This window comes from Plodia interpunctella, chromosome 20, assembly GCF_027563975.2.
Source record: "Plodia interpunctella isolate USDA-ARS_2022_Savannah chromosome 20, ilPloInte3.2, whole genome shotgun sequence".
NCBI lineage: Eukaryota > Metazoa > Arthropoda > Insecta > Lepidoptera > Pyralidae > Plodia > Plodia interpunctella.
The window spans coordinates 2381052-2406510 of NC_071313.1; the positions used below are offsets into that span (position 1 = coordinate 2381052).

General features: G+C 34.7%; 2 protein-coding genes across 2 annotated transcripts; both read right to left on the reverse strand.

Moving 5' to 3' along the window:
* Positions 1 to 387: 387 nt before the first annotated feature.
* Positions 388 to 25426, reverse strand: MCTS1 (Malignant T cell amplified sequence 1). Its single transcript, XM_053760220.1, has 5 exons — positions 25271 to 25426; positions 5470 to 5622; positions 2910 to 3010; positions 846 to 1047; positions 388 to 550 (listed from the first exon to the last, which is right to left on the reverse strand). Exons 1-5 carry the CDS (start codon positions 25279 to 25281, stop codon positions 469 to 471), a joined length of 549 nt encoding a protein of 182 aa, XP_053616195.1. The 5' UTR covers positions 25282 to 25426; the 3' UTR covers positions 388 to 468.
* Positions 21267 to 24260, reverse strand: AdipoR (Adiponectin receptor). The gene has a single exon (XM_053760219.1). The coding sequence runs from the start codon at positions 23888 to 23890 to the stop codon at positions 22736 to 22738; it is 1155 nt and encodes a 384-aa protein (XP_053616194.1). The 5' UTR covers positions 23891 to 24260; the 3' UTR covers positions 21267 to 22735.
* Positions 25427 to 25459: the final 33 nt, after the last annotated feature.

Sequence of the window (25459 nt, forward strand, 5' to 3'; positions counted from 1 at the left end):
TTAAAAAGTGTTGCCAAATGTCAAGTGGAATGGAACAACACTTTTTTTTTAACTACATTATAACAAAATTATTTAATATTTGTAGTTACATACCTGTTAGTCATATTTTAAGGTGATCTCGTTAGAGATTCAGGGTCAAAGCAAAAGGGAAATTCAATAATTTCATGATTATTATTCACATATTCCATTTAGCCTATAACTATTGATTATATACGCCACAGTACTACAAAACATCATGACTTGACGGTTAGTTAAGTAACATCTCTAGTCTTTCTTCTACATCTCTTACCCATTTCACTTGGGCTCATTTTAAAGTAAGTTATTTACATAGGTAATTATGTATAAAACAAATAGGACGGAAATAGGTCATGATAAAAATAATAACAATTTTTTGTTACTGTATACAATATTTATTTTATAAACCTTAAAAATAAGTTACATAATAATATAGTTGAAGTGTCTGCGTTTTTATTTCACTGGTTTCATCTGCCACAGCCCGTCATTCAAATAATGGCAGTTCTCTATGCCCACACCTTTGTTGACTTTTGCTCTGTAAATAAATTTAAAAAATAAATAAAGCAAAGCTTCCGTTTTCCTGAAAAATACACATATTCTTCCTCATCCTCGCGTGTTTCTCATTTTATTCACTGTCTAAAGCACGAGGTCCGTAAGAGGCGAATAAGGGATAATATCCCACAATCGACCTCGGCCAAAATTTTCAAAATGTTTCAAAAGTCAACTCATTTTGGCGGACTCCGGGCTTCCATAAAGAATACCATCAGTTAAACGCATTGATGAGAAAGAGAGAGAAATAAACAAGGAGATATGAAATATTCCAATCTCACATATCATCAGTCGACAGTGACGTCATCCCCACAGCTAACGCGTGCTCCTTCCCCTCCGCCATGACGGCTACCACCTGCCCCTTCTCCACGGAAGACATCCTAGCACCAGGCGACGTGAGCCCTGGACACATGATGTTGGCGCCGCTGAGCACGAAGCGAATAGCACCTTTGTCGACCTGCTGCATTGGCAGGAAGAAGGGATCTGGAAGAAAATATATTTAAAGTATTTTTACTCACTTACTATCCAGGTAAAATGAGTCTTCGAGACGAGCACACCAACGTCGGCGTCGTCCCATGCATTTTAATTCATGTCGAAACAGATATAATGTTTTCCAAATGGAGACTCGTTTTATAGGCGATAGGCTACGAATAAACAAACATTTACTTATTTATTCGTAAGTAATATGTTAGATAATATATCACTATTTCATTTATTTCTACCAATATGCCCTCCATACAGCAAAACATAGACTTAACAATACATTACATACTTCTCTCTCTCTCATCTCTGCATGTTTTAGGTTTCATTCGGGGTTCTGAAGTCGCGAAGCCCGGATTCGGCTGTGATTGTACAACCGGCCGCCTGTCCGACGTCAACCCTCCTTGGGAATGCTATTGTTGCCTATCAGCTCTTAACTAATAGCTTAACCACTACTACAAAAAAAGTTTTACAAACTGTAACATATCAAGTCTATATAAAATCCATCGATACAAAATCCAAGTATTTTTTATATCTGATCTCGTACCGAATTAGGATTTGTTTAAACCCAATAGGTAAGTCCCCAATTCGTTTATTTCATCGGGTTCGTTGATCGTTTTACTATCCGCCCTCGATCTATCGATGCCAATCTAATCGGGGTTTCGGAAATTACGAGTGACGTTTATACGATTATGAATCGAGGGTAATATTTTTTATTGGGGGAGTAAAATACGGAATTAAAACACGAAACAAAGAAATGTTTCTGATTCACAAATTGCTTTGCGTGTGATATTCGAAATTCGAAATATCTACCAATAAAAAAGTAAAATAAAAATTTTGTAGTGCGAAATATCTGTATGTAATTAAATTATTATTTCAATTCGTAGTTTTATCAGTCTGACCCAATTACTTAAATTAGCATAATATTATTGTATTTATACCAAGGTAAAATGTAAGAAGTGTGCCAGCAAGCTAAGTGAAACTAATGCAACGGAATAATTAAGTTATTAGTACCTAATAGTGTTGCCGCTCCCCCTTATTAGGTTAATGAATTCGGGTCCCGACTAGCTGTTTTATTGGCAGGTTCTACATTTAATATATTTATAGCGTCAAATTAGCTGTAGTTCAAAATCTTATTCAGATTTAAATGGTTCTGTTGCACATGTCACATCTGCTTTTTAGGTAATTTTGGAAAATAATAACGACTTTAAAAAAAAAACAGGACTGAGAAGCGAATCTATAATTACGCACGCTATTTGTAAAAACCTGTATTTTTATATCTCATTATTATTTTCGAAAATTTAAGTCAGATATTTAGATCATTTAGGTGGCTCTCTTAGTTAGAAATTCAAATAGTGAATTCTTGAATTTCTAACTAAGAAAGTGAATATTTATACATATTACAAATTATTGTATTGATTTGCTTTCTTTGTTATTGTCTCTGACAATAACAAAGAAAGCAAAGAAAATAACACGCCTTGCGTAGATTTGAAACACGGCCGATAAAGCTTTTTTACGCTAACACCGGGTTTCGCGGCGTCACAGCCCCGAACGCAACCGGGAACATGCAGAGATGAAATATTATATAATAGCTTTATTACACTCAACCAACAAAAATTAACACAAACACAAACTTAACACAAATAAAACTAGAACGTGCGTGCAATTGGTGAAGGCTCAGTGTTATGCCAGCTCCACACTACAAGTTTAACACAAAAAGTTTACTACAATGCTGGTTTTTCATTGCGGGAAATAAAAACACACATACAAACTGCGCAATGTTCCGCATGTATCTGACAGTATGTAGCTGTATGTAACAAAATAGATTCAGCTGTCCTTCCGCGACGCCAAGAGTGAGTGCTTACATTTATGCAGTAACCTGAGCGTGGGCATCCAGGGTCCCTCGCGATGTCTGAAGAAGAGTAGCTCCCCGGCGCTGTTCACCATGATCTCGATGTGGTCGTGACTGTAATTGGGAAATGGCCCTGAGATACTGCAGATTTGATGTCATTTTCTAATGTCTTTTTATTGTTATGTAGCAACGAAGCATAACGTGCGTGACTTTCGCGTGACAATCAAGAGATTTCGCATCTGTACATATTAGAGAAATCTCGAAATCATTGTTCTACGTGAGGTTTTTTCGTGAAAAATAAAAAAAAATTACGACCTCCATAGCGCAGTGGTCAGCATTTTTATCCCGAAATTCGACTCGACTACCATGAAATACTTTTCAAAATATTAATCTAAAAATTCTATCAGTTTTTCGTATCAAATTATTCTGACAAAATAAGGCCACAAGTCAGAAAGTTACCAAAACGTTACCGAATAATTTAAACTCATTACGTAATCATTTACACCTACACACATTGTGGCGTGTGGTTCCGCCCTAGAATAGGATCACTCCATATATTCCCGTGGATGTCGAACAAGGCGACATGACCCAAAGCCTTAACAGCTGATAGGCAACAATAACATCCCCAAAGAGCCGGTTGTAAAATCTTAGTCTTAGCCAATTCTTTTTTTTAAATGGCAATTTTTACACAAATCCTGGACTTCGGGACGTCACAGCTCCGAATGTAACCGCAAAGATGAGAGAGAAAGAATTTACAACTAAACACAATACGTGCAGGTAGAGGAATTAAACATGAGTAAATGAGACTAGGTAGGTACCCGATTCATATACCTATTGGATTGATCCATTACAAGTTGGCATTTCATTCAACATCATTTACCTATATAATTAATTTTCCTTCCCCGTACCGTGGCAATGAAACTTACGAGTACAGTCTAAAAACGTGACATTGATGTTCGCTGAAATTGGTATTTACGAGTACCTACTTACCTACTAGGTACTACCTAATACTCTTCTTCATAGTCGTGGAATGACACACATAACGACTTTCTTGGCACTATTAATGGGGTGGTTTGCCATTGCTTCTCCATTTCACACACAAGTTGATAATCAACCAGAGTGCAGGTTTCCTTACGATGTTTTCCTTCACCGGAAGTAAGTGGTGGTCAATGAAAATTACTATGCATGAGTCAGATTGTGGTATACAAAGTCATGCACGAGTAGTATTCGAACCTGGGACCTTTCGATCCACAGGTCTTAACTCTTAACCATTACACCGCCACGCTTCGCGCTTAATAGTAGCCTGTCGGGGTGCATATACATATATAGGTCAATCAGTACAATTTATTCTAACCACAAAAAATTATGTTATAGCGGCAAAAGATATCATCTGTGAAAATTTTAACTGTCTAACTATCACGTATCATGGATCATGAGATACAGTCTGGTGACAGACAACAGAGTATTAGTAATAGTGTCCCATTTTACCCTTTGTGATACTTAAACCTAAATGACTGAATATAATAAGTTAACATATAAAACAATAATTTTATTTTAATGAAAAAATATCTTTGCAAATCACACATAACTTCATTTACGCCCGAGTTTGAATAAGAATCTCATAAAAGAACCTAATTTTACTTCATTGAAAATTGAATAGCGAACAAAATTAGCGTCAGTGTGCCGTCTAATTGATCGCATTCTTTGAACGTGATATTAGATATGTCTAACCGCTGGTACAATACATATACATATATGGAACCTTAGATGTTTATCTATATGTATACATATAAGTATTCTTAAAAATTATAAAAAGAATCCCCCTATCCCGTCTGTCTGTATGAATGAACGCGATAAATTCAAAAACAATCGGACGGGTACTGGAACCTTCCTTAGGAAGGTTTAGGAAATCGAAGATCACTTCATCACTTTTCTCAATTTTTTTCTAAAGATCTACCACTGTTTCTGCCTTTACAAAAAAAACACCGTCAAAAATTTCTACCGAACACATCGATTGATCGAACATTTTTGTTTATAAATAAATTTAAAAAAATAGAAAAATTTGATAAAATGAACTTTGATTTCGTGAGAATCGGGCCCCAGTAAGCTTATAGTCTCTTTCGAACACGGAAGTATAGTATTTAATTCGATTATTGTTTCATTTATTTTTTTATTGCCATCATAAAGTAAGCAATAAAATTAACGGGATAATTAATTGTGCATCTGGTAAGGAAAATTTCTGGTAAAACCACAATTAGGATGAAGATCTAGTCGAACATAATAGAAAAAGAAAATTTTGTTCGTGAATTGAGGTTACTTTACTTGCTATTCTCTCTCATCTGAGCGTCTTCCTGGTTGGTTCCTTCCTCAGTCACCACTAAAGACCTCATTGAATGAGAAATTGTCTAAGTGAGTCTGGAGTCATGAAATAGCTGACATCAAAACTATAATCACATCGAATGATCTCGTATGTGCAAACATGACATCAAGGGAAAAGCATCAGCATTTATGCTTTTGATGACGTTTACATGGCGAAGCTGTGACGACCGGCAATGATGGATAAAATAGGTTACCATTTAACAATCCTGAAGGTATCTTTCTTGGGCAGCACCTGGTCGATGTAGTTTTCCAGATGGGGGTACAGCTCCAGCAGACGAGCTCGGATTCCCTTCTGCACCGAGGACTTGAGCTGCTGCACACCTGAGATGCTCTCCTTCTCGTCAAACCTGGAAATGACAAGGATGGCAATATGAAACACCCGCAATAGTTTTTCATACATCAACGCTTCAAATTTTCCTTTCGTTAGAGAAAATCACGCGAGCGAAGCCGCGGGCAAAAGCTAGTTAAAAGTTAATATTATATAGAATTCTTTCCCTCATTACTTATATTGCAATTTCTACGATAATATTAAGTATATTGCTGTTTTACAGCTTTCGTGACGACTGGCCATCGACCCCAGGCCTTAGAAAGCGTAAAACTAGAGACAACTAGGGCAGTGAACTGACCCACTAAAAGTTGCGGTAAGGCACTATGCGTCCGCTTGCATTGCCTGATTTCACTGCAGTTGCATTTGTAAAAAAAATGTTTCTTCAACAGGAGTTCTAATTATTTACACAGCTTGCACGAACCGAGAGATGTAATTGTAAATCTAACATTCTACTTGGGGCAAAAATACATTTTTTGTATGTATGTTTGTAACGCGATAACTTTCGAACCGTTGGTCCGATTTTGATGAAATTTAAAAGGTATGTAGGATTTGCCAATGGAATTTTTAAGTTCGTGGGGCAACAAAATCGATTAAGCCGTTTTTGAAAAATTATAAGCCTAACATTGTGTATTTGTATGTCCTTGTTGGGCACCAATAGCTCTCAAACAGATTAAATATTTTACAGTACTGAACCATGAGTTATTTATATATACAGTCAAGCCAATATAGCCACATATTTTGTTCTATACACAAATGAAATATGAATGAAATTTAATTCTATATATACACAATGAAAATTCCCAACCGACTCCCTTCATAGGTACTAAGCTATACCGGTGCTAATTAAAGATCCATACCTTTAATTATCACTAGTATGAAGACTAAGAAATATGAGACCAAAAACAACAAGAACATAACAATTATGCAATCATTACTTTTAATTAACGAATAACACGTAGCTATTGTGCAATTAGAAAAAAATCATTCTGTAAGAATTACCTCACATTTACACCTATAACGTTGGAATATTATTCGACTGTGAACACACATTCATGGTTCCTAAAACATTACCTACTTTTATGGCAGTTGTGTAAGCGCAGTCGTCATAATGCAGCAAAATCATTAGTTTCCCGAAGGTTGGCGTCAGAGAGGCGAACAACAGGTGAACTATTTCTCACAGCATGAGATCTATTCTAAAGCTACTAACACTCGCGTATTCTTGGGTGCATTCCTGACTGTGACCCTACGACATATTGGGGTATTATGTAATCTGTGCCCAGAGCCCGCGTAAAATTTAAGATACGAATGACTCGAAGGCTTATTCGTGAAAATTAACAATTTGTTAGCCATCGCATATGGAAAGAATTTCTAGTTTATACACTTTTCCTTCATGATTGACTTTTGCAATGAGAGGAGAAGCAGCTGCCACACTCTATATTTGTATGGCCTGGTCTGACAACTAGGGATGCCGACGACCGTGCGAAGTGGAGACGAAAAAGTAAGAAAGCTGACCCTGGGCTCCGACTAGGAATTGGGAATACGCTCAGATGAGAGAGAGAGAGAGATTATAGGACTACTGGACTTTGCGAAAATACTGTGTATAATCTGACCTAGACATTATTTTCAGGCATTCTTTTTAGAAAAAGTTCATTGCCTCAACTGTCAACGTGAGGTAAAAGAAATAAATTCATATCACGTATATTGGCACCAATTGGCAAAGTGCATCAGTATTGGCATAAGGCAGTTTAATTTATTAGCAAGTCTGCCATTTATAATTAGTGTGTAAATATATACTATACAACAAATTCTCTCTGTGAGTGTAAAATATTTAAAAATTAACACCGCTATTGAGTTGGCGACATTGTATGAAAAGACTGAAACAAAATGAACATTTTGGCTCGAATCAGCCGAACATGGGCTTAACCTAAAAGTTTGCAAAATTATAATTTTTTTGTTTTTTTTTTTTTTAATTAGCGATTCGGCCCAGCACGAGGTCTAAAAACCTTCCGGTATAAATTGTCTATATATCATTGAAAACTGCATAAAAGTGCGATGAGTTTCAAAGAAGATGCATACAAACACACGCGGAGGGAGACTTTGATTTATACATAAATTTCTTTTATCTATGGTTTTATAGGTACTATTTACTTATGCTGACATATGGTCATAGCTCACAGCGTCACATCGCCAAATTCAATTCCGGCAACACGTGAAGAAAGGAAAGGACTGCGCGGTCAATGAAAACCGTGGAAGGGGTAACGCGATGACATCACAGCCAGGCGTCAAATGACGTCATTCAGCTACCCTTCGCCTTAGCCCTATTTGATACTTTCAGAACAACGAATTTCTTTCGGCATTTCTAAGCATTGGTAGTTCCGAAATGCTAGTAGTTTGTAGCTTTGGTAAATATTAATCTAAATAAATTATTTGATTTTGGACTACAAGACAAAATGTAATTGTCAAGTAAACAATGGTTTAATATTATCAATGTAGCAGCGATTTAGTCAGTAGTTCAGTACAAAACATCACCAGTCTTGATAGAATCAATATTTCAATTTAGATTTAGCATTGTAAGTGATCATTAGTCAGTAAGTAAGTGATCATTTAGTTACTTTTTCAGGTTAGTTACGCACAAAAGTTACAATTGATAGGTTAATAGTAAACCCAATCAATGAGTAAGTATTGTTTATTTTTCTGAGGTGGAAATTAGATTTCCGAGGTAGCCATAGTCTACGTTTCTTTCCTAGCAAGATGTGTAAATAGCGAGCTTTAAATAAACTTGGCTTTACGTACCTATACATATCTGTATAGTATCGCGTATTTACTCCGAAACTGGGAGCTACAAAGACTGAATAGTTTAAAAACAATGTTTATTGTCCCAGCCGGAACTATGATAATGGTAAAAGTTTCAAGACACAATCTTCTCCAAGTTGTTATACCTAATCAACATTAGGTCGAGAGAAACCTTTTAACAATTTCGAAAATACTTTTCATCGTAGATCTATTTTTAACGTTAAAGAATTCTAGTTTCTACGATAAATGTCTGTAATTTTTGTATTTTTCAAATGCTCAAAAAATATCATGGGTACAAAACTATTGAGTAGGTACTCCGACGGAGTAAGTACATACTAATTCCATCGTAGGTATGTACAAATCCCTAGGAAATAAATTCTATTATTGCAATCATAGATGAGAGAGAGAGAAGTAGAATTTCAGGCAATAAAGAATGGTAAATCTGTTTATTTATTGAAAACCACCACCACGATAGGAAACACCATGAAGTACCTATAAGAAAATCATCACGTCGTTTCGTTATGGATAAGTTACTTGAGTTACATCAACCTCATTGCTCAATGTTTTTCTCCAGTTCTTATTACGGTCGTCGAACAGTTCATGAAGATATTATTTTATTGCAACTTGTAAAAAAAGCTTTTATACTCCATGTATAAATCGAAAACGACGTGAATCTAAAGAGGCCAATCAATAACATATTATTTGACCTTGAGGAAGATTTCCGTCAGCGGTTGTAAAATAGGTACGTCTTTTAAAAAAAATTGGTTTATTTTTTATGCTGAAACTGGCCATCGTGGCGTCACAGTCCCCAGCAATCGGGAACGATGATGAGAGAAGAATGAGAGAGCGAGAAAATTAAGAGATGCAGCCCAATGTAAACACTATATAGTGGCCAGATTTCATCGGAATTTTCGTGAAACATCAGAATTACAAAATGAGAGTGGAAAGGCAAGAGCAGCCACATCCAGCATGTCTATATAAAACAACATAGCATACCTAACACATACATTAACCACACGCGATATACGCATCACTGCTTTTCGCAAATCTTTCATTGACTATATGATACAAAATAGATTTTTTACTCGTTTAAGTAACATTTACATAATAATATTATAAAACAATAGTCTGTTCGCGCTAAATTCAAAACTGCTGCACGGATTCCTGACGAAGGTTTATGGGTATAGTTTATGTTTTTACTCAAGCGTAGTCGGAACAAGGTCTAGAATAAGTATGAAATGGAGTATGTAACATCTGTTCTTATTTCAATAAAACTAAGTCTAAAACTGAATGCATTTGTATAAATATTAATGCACGTGACTGTACCTACCCTACAGTGGCATAGGTCAAAACTCAGGCGATAGAAGATATGGCAAAGTATCTATATGAATACTTATGTCAACGACTTTATAATAACGTGTGTGATAAAAGTACAGTTAGTCACACTGTCATTTATATTGCTGACTGGTAAACTGTTGATCGTACAGAAAATAAAAGAATATTTCTTTCAATAAGATATGTATAAAAACATAATTATTTATTTGTGTAAAAACATAATTATATGTAAAACAACGATTGGCCAATTTATCAATCTACATCAAGTCAACATAAAACATACTTTAATCGAATAGCTGAAATCGTGCCACAGAGTCGTGCAAACTTAGCACCACAATTCGCTTTTGTGCCTATTCAATGCACACACTAAATCAATAATATGCCTATAACATAATGAAATTACAATACATTACAGATCCAAGCTGATAATACGCTGCGTCGCTGTTTCAATGTCATTTCTAAACACGTGAGCTCCATTCACGTGCGTAGTTATATTTATAACGTCTACAGCATTACCCATTGACACGAGCTCCATTGCTGTATTGCTACCATTGAAAATGAAGTAGACATATTCAAAAACTGCAATAGAATTCGTTGATGTTTTTGTTGTAATAGGTCGAATGGACGTGATAACAGTGGTTGGTATGTTAACGGTGCCAAAGCGTTGGCGTCTGGAAGCCTGTATACTCGTTTTAGTAATACTCGTATTGTATTGTAGGATCCGTTTTCACGTACATAGTGAAGGAAGATAAATACACACCTCCTTCGAAAATAATATAGATAAAAGTGTGATTACTTAAGATGTTAGACAAATACTTTCAAAATGAGATTTGTTAAAATAATTAACAAATATTATGACATTTTAATATCACTAAAAATATCTTAACTGTACCTAAGTAATGTTTAGTGCAGACACAATGCGCAATTGAGAAGCGACGTAGGTACTACTGCCAGCACTTTCTAAAATATTTACAATCTCACATAATATGACGTGCTGTGTAAACACTTACCTATACACAAAATAATGAAAACTTGTTTTTTAGGACCTCAGTGGCGCAGTGGTAAAGTGCTTGTCACTGAACCGAGAGGTCCCGGGTTCGAACCCCGGTCGGTTCATGATGGAAAAATGATAGTTTTCTTATTGGCCCGGGCCTTGGATGTTTATCTAATATGTATTTGTTATAAAATATAGTATCGTTGAGTTAGTATCCCATAACACAAGTCTCGAACTTACTTTGGGGCTAGCTCAATATTCTGTGCGATTTGTTCTAATATATTTATTTATTTGTTTTGCACTTTGAAAATTAAATTCTGATTTTCATTAAGTATACTGTATGTAAACATGGCAAGGCAACATGCATATAGGTTTTCACTAAGTTTTTCGCCCAGTTACGTGTTTTAAATTAGGAAAAACAAAAAAAGAAAATCAATGACGTAAGGCCGATTAATCTGCATTAATTACGTTGCACGTAATTAATGCAGATTATCCAAATCGTCCAATCCAAACATGTTTTCATTATAAGTTGAATTGAATAAATGTTCTTCAATTTGACTTGCTACTATGATAAAATGTTTCAATTTCAGCAAGCAGTTTAACTTTTACATTTTTAATAATCATGTGTGGAGTGGCATAAGGTCAAGAAGATTATGATATACAATTGTGAATATTAACAAAGGTCGTTCAGACCAATTAGTTATGATATATTATTCTTGCTAAAACAAACGCAAGGAATTCGTAATAACAAGCATTTCTTTTGTCTATTAATTAGAACTACAGACTTTACATTACGAAGCTCATAGGCCATGATATTGACCCAAGAAATTCAAGTTAAAAACATTATGCAACACAAACAAAGCTATTATGACTGCGCTCCATTAACTACAATCAATATCGATCCAAAGCTATTTTATGAAGCTCCTGTTAGGCCTAAGGTATACAATAAGATATATTGACATGCGCGAATAGATTTTTTTAAGCTGAAATAAAAAAACATAAGCCCATAAAATGGTGGCCTACGATCGATGAACTGGAACCTCTAAGTAACTAAAGCCAAGCCAAGTATAGTATAGGTAAGTGTAGTAGGTACGTTACTGCGATTGCTTTATTAAAGACTTTATGTGACTTGGCCGTTGATTTGCATCTTTCAATACATAAATTATACTTAAAAAATATTCAACGATCAGTCATACAAACACTAACTATATTGATAAAGAAATAGCAGCGATCGCCTTAGATTTAGACCTTAGACTTTTTATAGAAAAACAAACTGCTTCGTCGAGACTTGGCTAGTTTTTTTACAAGACATTTTTGTTGGGCCCTTATTGTCTGTTTATAAACATCAGTTATGTATATGTTTAGCTATGTGGACTCTAGGCCTAACATTACTATCCACTCATATGGAATTCAATCAATGAAGTTCTTATGTGACAGAGCAGCTGCCGTCAAGGATCTATACATCACTGTCATAAACTATTGGAAAGAACGAGAAGAGACATAAATTGCCAAGTTTCTAACGAACGATAGGAAATTACTTACAAATTTTCGGATTCGTCAATAACAAGATTTAAGTTTTTTAAAATGTTTCATATGCCAATGAAAAAAATATTGTGAAAGCTAAATCCTACATATTATAAAACAAAGTCCTCTACCGCGTCTATCTGTCTGTTCGCGATAAACTCATAAACTACTGCACGGATTTTCATGCAGTTTACACCATTACATAGCGTGATTCCTGAGGAAGGTTTAGGTGCATAATTATTAAGGCCGCAAGTATAAAATAAACATAGTTTTTTTAAGCCTATACGCACTGTTGGACAAAGGCCTCCCGTTTCTGCTTTGTGAAAAAAATTATACGTGATTAAATTCTCTTGACCTTGTCTTGACATGTTTTTACAATACATGCACAACAATACAAAAAAAATTAACAATATAAAAAGTTACTGTGTCTATAAAAACAAACTGTCAACAGCCGGAAATATAATAAAAAAAAATAGAAACTTTATTTTTTGCTAATTTAGATAACAACACAAGGACTCGAATAACGCAACGCGATGCGCCGAAACGTATCCGCTTGCCTTCCGTTCTACATTTTCATTGCATTTGCTTGTATTTGGGTCATAAGGACATTGGGCAACGAACACAGGCACTTGAGACATATTGATTTTAAGTTTTTTTTTTACAAAAATGTCTCTTTTTTCACAAGCTTTTCTTTTCGTCAAATTGTTAGTACCTCTTAATAAAAACTGTTCCCTACCGCGGCTTTACTCACAAAGTTCATGACAAAAATCAAGAATTGTCTATCAAACTATGACGTCAAAGTTTAATGTTTGGTCGACTCGGTCCTCGGTTGGCTCAATGGAGAGGCATGTTATTGCATTTAACGCCTGACAATACTTGTACGTGCAGTAAACTGTTGAGGAGTTGTCGTCGGGAGCCTATCTTGGGTGTTCACTAGGTCATGCTTATTAAAATAGACAGTGCATACCTACTGTAATGAATACTGAAGCGACGTGGAGCGAATTGTATAGGATAAGCGGAAGTAGGTAAAATTTAACTTCAAGACAGGACGGCACAGATGAAACTAAATAGAAGCTTGTAAAAATTTAGAATAACCTCAGCCTTCTATATTTTTACCAAATAATTTTTAACAAATACCTACCTACAATACGTCAAGTACAGTCAACAGCACATCAAGTTACCCTGCATGTACCTCTGTGTCGCGGTAATAGCGGAGAGTTTGCAATGAATTTGTGTAGGTTGATGTGCTGTTACATAGGGACATAGTGGTAGTTGTACACTAAACTATTCTTTAGGTACCTAAATCGATCGTTGGTTCAAGGCCAGCAGTAAGTCCACATCGAGGCGATACGATAGATCAGCCCTCAGTATATTATGACGGGGCGCGTCATTACAACCTATTGAGTTTCATATTTTTTTCGTATATTTCCCGATAAGTAGAAAACGTTAGTGTAATAACCTCAACTAAATTTGTAAAAAAAAGTAGCTTATGTTAGTCATGAGGGTTTCGTCTGCGTCAATGCCAATTTTATGAAAACATCTAGTACCTATATTTTTGAATTTATCATTACAAACAAAAATACAAATCTTTTCTCTTTATATAATATTAGTATGGATAGTGTGGATAACATCAACGACGTGATTTTTCCTCACATTGAGTTCAACAAGATCTCACAAATGAAACAACAAACACACATAACATTAGTATGAAAATATGAATAATGCGTACTCGTAGACAATAAATAAATCAGTTTTACGAAGTTTCTCTATTCAGGTACGTAAGGCTTCCAGCTAATAGCCATCTAGATGACTATATTCTAGAAAAGACAGACAGAAATAGAATAATTGCCAGAGCGAGAGTCACAAATTAGCTAATTTGCTTCCATGGCCAATTTGCTCAACAGAACAATCAAAATGGTACTTTTCCTTCATCACTGCATTGATAAGGCGGAAATGAAAGTGGGAGGATACCAACAAATAATGACCAATTTTTTTTCTCGGCTGCAGCGTCTAGATATTTATTGTAATGAATTAACATTTATTTTTTTGTATTAATTCATCAAACCGATGAAATAACAATCAAATCACCTAAACCACGACCTAAACATTATCATATTATGTATAATTTGTTTATGTGTAGTAGCACCTTAACCTAGCATAACTGTTATAATAATTTTAATATTTATTTATGACTAGCTGCGCCCAGGGGCTTCGCTCCCGTGGGAATTTCGGGATAAAAAGTGCCCTATGTGTTATTCCAGGTTATACATATTCTGCCCATAGTGCCCGTGTACCAAATTAACATACATGTACATAACAATCGGTTTAGTCGATTTTGCTTTAAAGAGTAGCAAATAGTAAGTATGTATATGTGTATGTAACATACATCCTCACAAACTTTCGCATTTATAATATTAGTAGGTTTTGTAATTATAGAAAAAATGGTTCGAATTTTGAATCTTTGGGTTTTGTCCATCGAGATAATGTAATGATAATATACAAATTTAGATGATTTTATTCAAGTTTGCGCAATGGTAAGTATATTATATAATATGTTTTGTAAGGAACTGATTTGAATTGACGATTTGCAAATATCAATGTCAAGACTAAAACACAAATTAAACCTTGAGAAATAAAAAAAACAAGCCTGATTTTATTTGCGCATGCGAAAATGAGATTAGCCGCAGGCAACGATATCATATCGTCTATAAGACGATAACAAAATAACATGTGCCTCATAGATGCACTGTTGCATGAAAATGGTCCAACTGGTTGGACGGAGTACTCGTAGTTGGACCATTGGCCCTGACTCTAAATTGCACTTCTACCGCTTCGTCGCAAAATGTCCCAATTCGTAATTTGCGAAAATTGTCGGAAATGACTTTACTTTCCATGATAAGTTGGTCTCTTTCTCTCATAGTCAACATAAGAGACTAGGTGGAGAGTTTTCTTTTCATTTATAAAAACCTTAGGTAACATTTGTAACAGATACCGTTCCCACGGGATAAGAGTGAGCAGGAACCACCTAGTTGACAAAATTGTTTTTATTAAGCTATGAACCTACCAGTCATTTGGTGGAAAAGATTCAAGAATCTAATTGAATTTTATTAGTGACTAGCTGTTACCCGCGCCTTCGCCCGCATTTATTTTCCACGGGAACAGTTATTTTTCCGGGATAAAAGGTTACGTGTCCTTCTCAATACTTCAAACAAGGTATACTCAATATTTCAAGAAGATTGGTTGAATACATGAAGAGGTAACAAACAAACTTAATTTCGCATTTATAATATTAGAATAGGATTAGAACTAGAAAAATTCCATTCAACTAAGTGACGTTAACAAACTTCGCTTTCATCTTTTATGATGTACATTCAACATCACATCAACCGAGCAAAATTCATTGCAAATTCACCCCTCGGTATGTAGGGTAACTTGACAGCCGGTGTGGTCGACTGTATTGAATACATACAGTCCACTGCCAGTGTGTATGTCTGTGCCTTGACAAGTATGGCAGAATCGGCGCTATAATCGCTGACAACAACAACGTGGCCATTCTGATAGTTACATATATTGCCACGGGATTTTTTTACTGACGCGTATTCTACCATGCAGCCAAAGTTTATTTGTTGTTGAGTGTACATTGAGCCATGTGCTTCGTTGATGCCAAAGGAGCTTTGTAAGAATACGTAAAAGATAAACAGAATTTTATGCATTCATGGAATTCACTCTAAACAAGTGATGTTTATGTCCGTTTCAAAAAAGCGATGCCCTTTTTTGCATTCTGCACTAGCTACGCCCTGGGGCTAAGAATCCACAGAATTTTTAGGATAAAAGTTGCCTGTGATTTTATTGTATAACGGCGGGATTTCATCGAAATCCACCCAGTTTTCTCGTGACAGAGAAAGCAACATCCATGTAATCTTTCGTTTCTATGCGTTTATAATATTAGCAAATAACTCACAGAATTAATTTTTTTTTACTCAATAGAGTGGATGGCCCGTTTCCGATTACAGCATCCTTACATAAAATATATAGTTAAGTTCTAAAATAGTAAAATTCTCTGTTTTGTCTGTTCGTTATAAACTCAAACACACGGATTATCATGTGGTTTTCACCAATAGATAGTGTAATTACTGAGGAAGGTTTAGGTGTAAAATTTATTTAGATTGTATACGAGCGACGCCGTTATTTTATATTAAACATAAAGAATAACATCGTTCTGATTTGCTGAAACCAAAACGGTATAAAATACGCCTTGACTGCGTTTTGACGCACTATTTGTATCATTATACCAGAGGATATTATACCAGGTATATATATACATGTATAATATAGTCTGGTATCACACGAACCCATATAAAATGTGAAGATATCTACAAAGCTAACGATCGGTAACTTGATAGAACGTTTGACGTGAAAGCTAAGCTTGACTGCTGGAGACAACTACTATACGAGTTATCTATCTATATTGTAGGTACATAGTATCCTAACTAATATTATAAATGCGAAAGTAAGTTTGTTTTTTTGTTACCTTTTCACGCTGTATCTACTCAACCAATCTTGAAATTTTGCATACATGTAGTTTGAAGTATGGAGAAGGACATTTTGATTTGGACGGCCACATTATGTAGGTATAATGTTACTAACTCTTCCTTCCCCGCGAATTCACGCATATTGGAATTTCTGGACAGCTTATTCAGACTAGATTATTTAGAGAATCTAGATATGAGCTGTCATCACGAAAGCAATCAATCATAGAAAAAATTGACGACAGCGTGTTCATATAAATTCAACTCGTAGTTCTCGGGTGATTTTTATATTGTTTGTATTATTTATATGTAAGTATTCGCAATGTCAGTGTATTCGCGATCGGGTTGTTTCATTTATTCAGATAAGATTAATTGATTATCTACGACAATATCTATGCAGAACAACATTATACCCAAAGCAATAAAATTTACTATTGTATCACGTGTATTAAAAACCATCGTAATCTATGGATTACGAGATCATCGCATTGCAAGTTTTTCAAGGCGAGTAAACAACAAGTAAGTAGGTAATATTTATAGCTGCAATCAATTTTTTTTTATATAAAAATCTTTATCTTGACATCGACTGACTCATCTACCGATTAGCGACAAAATTGGCGTGTTTATGTTTTCATAGATTTTTTAATTTATTAGATCAATCTGGATAATGTAAATATTTATTAATTAGGTAAGTATATTGAGTGAAACAAGTTTTTATTTTTTTGATTTTAAGTTTTTATCAATATTACAATGACAAATAAAGAAATCCATAGTACCTACCCTAGTGGATTGAGTTTTATTTTAACACCTCCTACCCGGCTTCGCTCGGGTTAAACCATAATAAAAAAAATGTAACCTATATGTCGCTTCAAAAAATTTCGTCTATATCTCTGTGTCAAATTTCATCAAAATCGGCCCAGTAGTTTTTGAATTTATCCATCACAAACAAAAATAAAAATATTTATTTTTATTTTTGTAGTATTTATTAGTATTGAAAGCTTTCTCCAATTAATTAAAAGTCTTAAATATTTTAACGAACTGGTTTTATTGTTAACCTTACACTTCACATATTAATTACTTTTCAATCACAATATTCCAATTAAAAACCCAAAAACGGGAGCCCAACAAGCGCAACAATTTGTCATCATATTTGTCAATGTCAAATCATAGATTTGACATTGACAAATAACAAGTATTCATAAACAAGATTCTATTCTTATAACAGGAAAATTATTAATCATGTTGTCTATGACAATATGCAAGCATATATACTTATGTATTAAATTGAACTCTATACATATTGTATTATAATTGTGACCTAACAGTATGGATTAAAGGATTATCCACGGTATGATATGGTGTTATGCAAGTACACCATACACAAGTATAACTCATGTCTCATCAACTTCTAAACATAAATCTCCCTCAATGGATAAAATGAAACCGCAATCAACCGCTTTAGTAAAATACATGTCGAGGTATAACTTAGTCTTTTGTATGGATAATGAGCTGGTCACTGTACCCCTACAGGACGTATGACCACTAACAAGTCAAGGTTATCATAGTACAGTTAGGTACATATGTTTGCGCAAATCACTAACGCAAGACACGTCAAACTAGAAATGTACGTGCATTTTGACTTCACTATTCAATGTTGACCCTTACAACTTTGTAATAAATATTAATTTCCTTTGACGACTAACAGTGGATCTGTTGGCTCAGAACTCAGTTTATTTATATAAGGCCTAGTGCCCATTTAATCCTATATTACGCTTACATGCATGAGAAGAGCCAACTGTGGGCGAAGTGCGGGTTTGCATTTCACTTCTCTGTCACCATCGAATCGATTCGAAGTGAGACGCAGCGAACCAATCATATTGCGCCATTGTGACGCAACGACCAGCACACTGCAAATATGATTGGTTCGTTGCGTCTCACTTCGAATCGATTCGATGGTGAGAAGTGAAATGCTAACCAGCTCTAACCCCTCTGTACTCTTGCCGCGGTATTCTATGTGAGCGACAAAACGCTCCACGACGCGATACCTTTATTTGTAATGTATGACGCCTATTTAGTTGCCCAAGAATAGATGTGAAGTAAAAATAAATACATTTTGTATAGTCTACATAAAATGTATTATAAGACACATACAGGACGCCTAGAGTATGGGTGGGTAGAAGTTACGTCGTAGCATAGGAAATTCAAACGCATATCCAACTGATAACGGATGATAAGCGAATTGATAAACTGTGACACACATAAGAAATGAATGATGATAAATTATATGGAACTTTTCGTATAGACAATAGGATATTTGGGTAAATCAATAACATACCCAATCAAGTACTTACTAAGTCTTATTAATATTATAAATGCTATGAGGATGAGCGTATGTAGGTATGTGTATGTTTGAAATTTGGTACACGGGTAAAATATGGAATAATACATAGCGTAGAGACGTAAATAAATAAAATAATTAGTTAAATACAGCTCCATATTTCCAGTTTGAAAACAGAATCTTGAATTTTGAACAAATATTCAGAATTCAGATTCGATGCGAGACGAGACGCCATAGCTAGGTATCAATACGCCATAGCTAGGTATAACATAGTTATATAATCTGTGACGGCACGGCGAAGAAAACAAGACTTGGAAAAATAATGTAGAAAAACGATTGTAATGTTTAGATTTATACAAAAATGACATTGACACAATCTTTTATTGTTGTCAGTAAGATTTTTATTGCGTTCAATGTGTGAAAAAAAAATTATGTCCGTGCAGTTAGCCGTTGAGGAGTTCCCACGTAAGAAGCCGTTCCTTGGTGAACTATCAGGTCATGCTTATCATAATAATGCACTGTCATCCAAAATAAACGTGTGTACAAAATTTCAGGTCAATCGGTTGAAGATATCTGCTTCAAACTTGAGTTACAAGATTCCATTTGAGACAATATATGTCTAGGGACATAGCGACATACATTGCAAGTTAAATAAAAGCTTATAAAAACAGCTAAGTGCTACCCCAACGTTGGATATTGCAAAACGAAATTCATGTAATGAATACGTTTGGCATTTGGCATAAAAATTGGTTCATTATTCATGTCTTCACTTGTACAGCCGAAATTGCAGCACATCCTTAGAACTTTCCGTTGATATAAATGCGTATACGTTCATAACATAAATGTATAATTGTGAGGATGTTCATTATTTGTTTACGCAAAACTGGACGGCTTTTTATGAAATTTTGTTGGTAGGGACTATATTAGGTATCTCGATGATAGACAGTCAGTAGTAGTAGTACTATTATATCATTTTTAAATAGTTTTCCACATAATCCAGATAGATTTTGTGGAAAACACTGGAAAAATTCTTAAGGAACGTACGCAACCAATATGTAAAAATAAGTTTCTGTTTAAAAAAAAACACTTCCATGACATAATTTTGAATTAATAGAGCAGATAGTACTATTGTTTCTAGCTAGACTACTTGTCTGTCGATCTATTTATTTAAAACCTAAAAGATTTTTAATATTGATATGATAATAACTTACGTAATAACTTAAGACAGAACGTCCCTTAAGTAGGGACTAAATAAATTAATCGACTTGGTAGAAAAACTGAGCTGCGAGACTTGGGTTTTTATAGCATGTTTTGATGGCATATTCTATTCTTGTTACCAGTTTCATTCGGGGCTGTTACGCCACGAAGTCCGACGTCAAAATTTTTGATGATTCGATCACAGATATAAGACCATCTTCAATGTAATGTTTTTATATCTGTGGATTCGACTATGATTTTACAACTGGCGATATTTTTCAAAGTTATTTTTAGGCAGTTACCTACTAAGTTACTCGTTACCTTTTCAAGTGACAAGGTTAAATAATATCGATCGAAATAGCGAGCTAAGTGTTTACGAAGTGTTTGTTAGTCTGTGAGCGAAAAAGTATCCTAACTGATATTATAAATGCGAAAGTATGTTTGTTACTCTTCACGCTTTATCTACACCAATCATCTTGAAATATTGCAGTACTTTAAATCCACATATATTTTGAAGTACGGAGAAGGACATAGGAATTCATCACCCCTCGAGAAATTCACGCGGGCGGAGCCGCGGACAAAAGTTTATATAATAAATATAATTATACTAATAAATGGCGCAACACTTTCAACAGACTTCCAAAAAAGGAGGTTCTAATGTTTGTGCGTTGTTTCGTATTGGCTGGAAGTATTATGTAATCAATGAATTCTATATTGGCTTTCCTCCGGAATATTGCTATTATGCCGGCTACACACTATGTGTACTTTGAGTGCTTTTATTTAGCACAATGGAAAACCAGCAATGTATACTGAATACGCCAAATTCGACGAACTTATCCGAGATAGTATGGAGCCGACATTAAGTTACGTCCTGTTTTATTTAAATGTTTATTTGCCTTTTAAAAACATAAATTTAGATAAAAGAATAACTGGTAATATGGACAAAAAATGCCTTATTTTGTTTTTAATAGTTTATTGCATAATTATATTTGAATCTCACCAAAAACAAAGAAATCAACAAATCAGCACAACTAAGAAAGCGCTTTTAACATCTTAATACAAGGATTTTTTTACTTTGCAATCTAAAATTTTAAATCTAATTATACAACTATTTAAATTATAAAATAAATCATGTGTAGTGTAGCCAGTTGTTAAAATTATACCTGACAAATTTTGTGCCCAATAGAAATATGGGTATAAATTTTAATTGAAAAGTTACGAGTATAATTTTAACAGTGAATGGCTCAAAGAAAATAAATATAATTGAGACTATTTTAATTAACAAATCATATATTTATATTGTCTTTCTTCATCAGTCCAAACCTGACTTATGATATGCCATATAGAATGCTGGTTTTTTTGTTCTTTAGAAAGCAGTTCTTAAACACCTTAATAAACTTATGTACTTTTTACACTATTAAGTTTAGACATTGTCTTTACAATATTTTATGAGATTTGCTATATTATTTCCTTTCTTACTTATTCCCACAATTTGCCTTCAAACTAATTTTATCCAAAATTAAATGTTTATTTTTATTCAATAGGTACTATAGACTTCAATTTGTATTAATATACATCACATTTTTTTTTTCTTTTTCGGTCTCATAAAATCTGTACACATATGAACACTTAGATCAATTTAGAATATACTTTGAATTAATTCATATTACTATATTTTTGCTGACCACTAATCAAAAAAAGTTATAGAAAATAATGGCCAGATTGAAGTGATAAAAGCTGATGTTATGTTTTAAAATTGCAGAAATTATGGAATGTAAATTTGTCACAATACCTGAACAAAAATTAAGTTAAACCCATTGCTACAATATAAAAAGATTAAAAATTACATCTAACTTTAAAAAATACCTTCAGAAAATAATTCAAACAAAATATTGTAATCAATATAGCCAATAGACATAATTAAATAAAAGATGTTATAGCTCAAGAGAAAGCATAAAATAAATGTCTCAAAACATATATGTCTTTCACAACATAAATATTGTGTATGATAGTGACAATGGAAGAGTGTACAGTGAGGGATCATGCTTTGTGGCCTAGCCTCCCCACCTCGGATCTAACTTAGCTAAAGTAAAATACACAATGGATAAAATTAAGTACAAAACTAAAAAGGAACTTTGAAGTGAAACAAAAGTGCAAAAGTTAGTGATAGAATGATAAGCTGAAGGGCCTAAAGATATAACTAGATAGGTATTTAACAATAAATAAATAAGTTTCAACCCCAGACAGTAATAACCACAGATATCAAATTTCCACCATGGCTGTAATACAATAATGTTGATCTGATGATTAAAAATCTTACAAAATGTGTTAAAATTACATGTTATAAAATATAAAGTGTAACCGTTTTGTAATCTACTTAAATTTATCTATGGCCTACTATCACATTTGGTATTGGGGAGGGCTAAAATGCAATAGATGATGGAGGCATAGAGCATTCCCCAACTGTTACTCTGTAGGATGCCAGTTCACTGATGCCATGGTAATGCACGAACGCCGCCACAATCACTAGGACATGGAAAATCTGGTGAGACTGGAACCAGATGTCACATTTACCAGGGAACCAGCGCTCTGGAACTCTCAGAGCATAGAACATAGCACCTAATATGTATAGGAGTCCCATGAGGACCAACCATCCCAGTGATGCCTTACTAACTTGGCTGAACCAGCCTTCAGTAATGCCATAGTGAATAGCAGGCACTATACCTGACAAACCAAAACCCATAAACACTCCCGCTCGCAGAGGTCGTAGTCGAGGCTCAGAAAACCTGTCCCAAAGGGACACTATGATGGATAATATTCCTAACACAACCACTACAGATAAGTATATAATTTTAGGTCTGTAATGGCAGTAGAAACTGTAATACAACCATGGAACAAAGGACCCCATAATTAGGAGTGCTATTCCACAGTAATCTAACTTAGAAAACAATTTACCAACCATCTCCGAGTGGCAGTAAAGGGTATGGTATGCAAATGAAAAGCCCAAACAAACTATTGCACCAACAAAAAATACACCAAAAATCATTTTTTCTTGCATTTGAATTTCAATTGAAGGACGTGTGAGGAAATATATAGCTACTCCAATGAAAGCGACACAACCCAACAGATGGGTCCAGATGTTGCCAGTTTCAGTGTGAATTCTGAAAATGGAGGCGAAACAGGCACTGAAAGAGGGTAGTGGAGGGCGATGACCTTTATGCAAATAATCATTATCTTGAAGCCAACGCGGCAGGTGTCTGAAGTGACACACATTCCATGAAGCCTCCCAGACTTTGCGAACGAATTCTTCAGCCTGCTCGGCAGCATTGTGCGCCAGTGCTCCGAGGTCTATTTCATCAGAAAGCACACCAGCTTTCAACACTTCAGCCATTTCAGCGTCAAGGAGATGCTGATCTTCTGGTGTTGAGGGTAAAGGACAACCTTCCTCTTCTTCCGCAAGCACTTCGTCAAGCTCGTCTATCTGAGAGGCGAGGCTGTCGGCCTCGGGGTCCCATCCTTGACGACGACGGAGCCCGTCCGAAGACGCACTCACGGAATCCGAATCCATTTCCCACATGGTTGATGTAGTCACGACTCGCTGCCACGAGCAGCTGCCGCATCGACCGTCAATCGGTCAACGCGACTATTTATTACACGACACAGTTATTCCAAAGAATCCAGTTACGTCACGAAATAGAATCACATGCGATCTTTTGTTTCGGGTACTTTCTACATCACTGAGTTACGGCTATGGATGATTTGTATTTAATAGCACGGCATTTAAAACGATCAACTGAAGATGTAACGGTGCAATGAACAATCAATTACTAACAGCTGCAAAATTAACGTGTGCGTCCGCCATTCACTGTTAACCACGACTACTTAAAAAAAACTGACTGAACAAACCAAACCCCGTCCATTTTCTTTCACTACGTCAGCTTATTGCTATCCTACTCTAGCATGTATGTAATTCGATTTCTCTCTTGCTCACTAGAGCGTAGAAAGATATACAGAAAATCGATGGATTTACATACGACATACAACGTACACATAATTTTATTTTAGAATAAATCAAGAATAAATATCAATATGCTGTATGCTGTCCAACCATCAAAATATCTAAAAAAGATGCTGAATACCTATCAAATATTCAGCATCTTTTGGTTAGGTAAAAAAGGTTTTGCTTTTAGTCAAAATGTTTTTAGTGACTTCTATTCACAAAATTGACCGACAAATAAAAATACACCATATCGATCCATGAAATATATTTCATGGAATAAATTCAGGTTCTAATAAATACTTTAACGTTCTAATAATAACACTTTGACGTCAGCTTATTAATGATTCTTAAAGAGTACATGAATATAAATGATGAATATAAATTCATGATTATTTTTCAAATCTAAGGCTCGTCGTTCTACCTCGTAGGCTCTTACTTAGGTGGTCAATAAAATTACTAACCAAAACGTTCTGAATAACTAGTGAAAAATAATCATGTATTGACAGATGATGAAGATGTAAATTGAGGCAAATATGCGATAATATGTGGTACCTATGTTATTGGTAATCTTTGACGGACTGAACGGAAGAAAACGACACAAAAAGATTAGTTTTTCTAAAAAGTATTACTCAAATTTTAATATTAATTTGATGCCATATAGTGAAATCTATTTGATATTCTAATAGAATCTAGTAAAATATATCTTGCTTGATTTATAACTTTTCAGTCGACTGAAGAACATCTCTAGTATTCCTCACATTTATGTCAAATTTTGTTTATCTGATAGGCTATTTGAAACTAAACGTCAAATTTTTAACCAATCGCTACAGAGGAAAACCTACCAATAAACAAAAACGTACCTACATAACCTAACCAAAATCATCTACCTATATCTAATCTACACTTATAAAACAAAACTTAAATTACTTTAAAATAAACACAATAAGCTTCACTTACTTTTTGAACATTGTGCTATATCCAGGGAATAAATCTGTACCTATCACAAATTAAAACAAGTACCGCACAATACACACGACTTGACACTACCACAATTTGTGATCTGACATCTGTCATTCCGTTCCTAGTTTGCGGCGTTCAGTTTAGGCAACATGCCAATTTCTTTTAAAACAGATTTTTTACTAAATT

What these genes read in the sequence shown, in the direction of transcription:
- MCTS1 (XM_053760220.1), bottom strand. An exon ending in ACCTTCAGGATTGTTAAATG is followed by an intron (nt 3,011 to 5,469) that starts GTAACCTATTTT and finishes TCCCAATTACAG; the next exon opens with TCACGACCACATCGAGATCA. An exon ending in GCTCAGGTTACTGCATAAAT is followed by an intron (nt 1,048 to 2,909) that starts GTAAGCACTCAC and finishes ATTTTCTTCCAG; the next exon opens with ATCCCTTCTTCCTGCCAATG.
- AdipoR (XM_053760219.1), bottom strand. Translation starts at nt 23,890, where the DNA reads ATGTGGGAAATGGATTCGGATTCCGTGAGTGCGTCTTCGGACGGGCTC.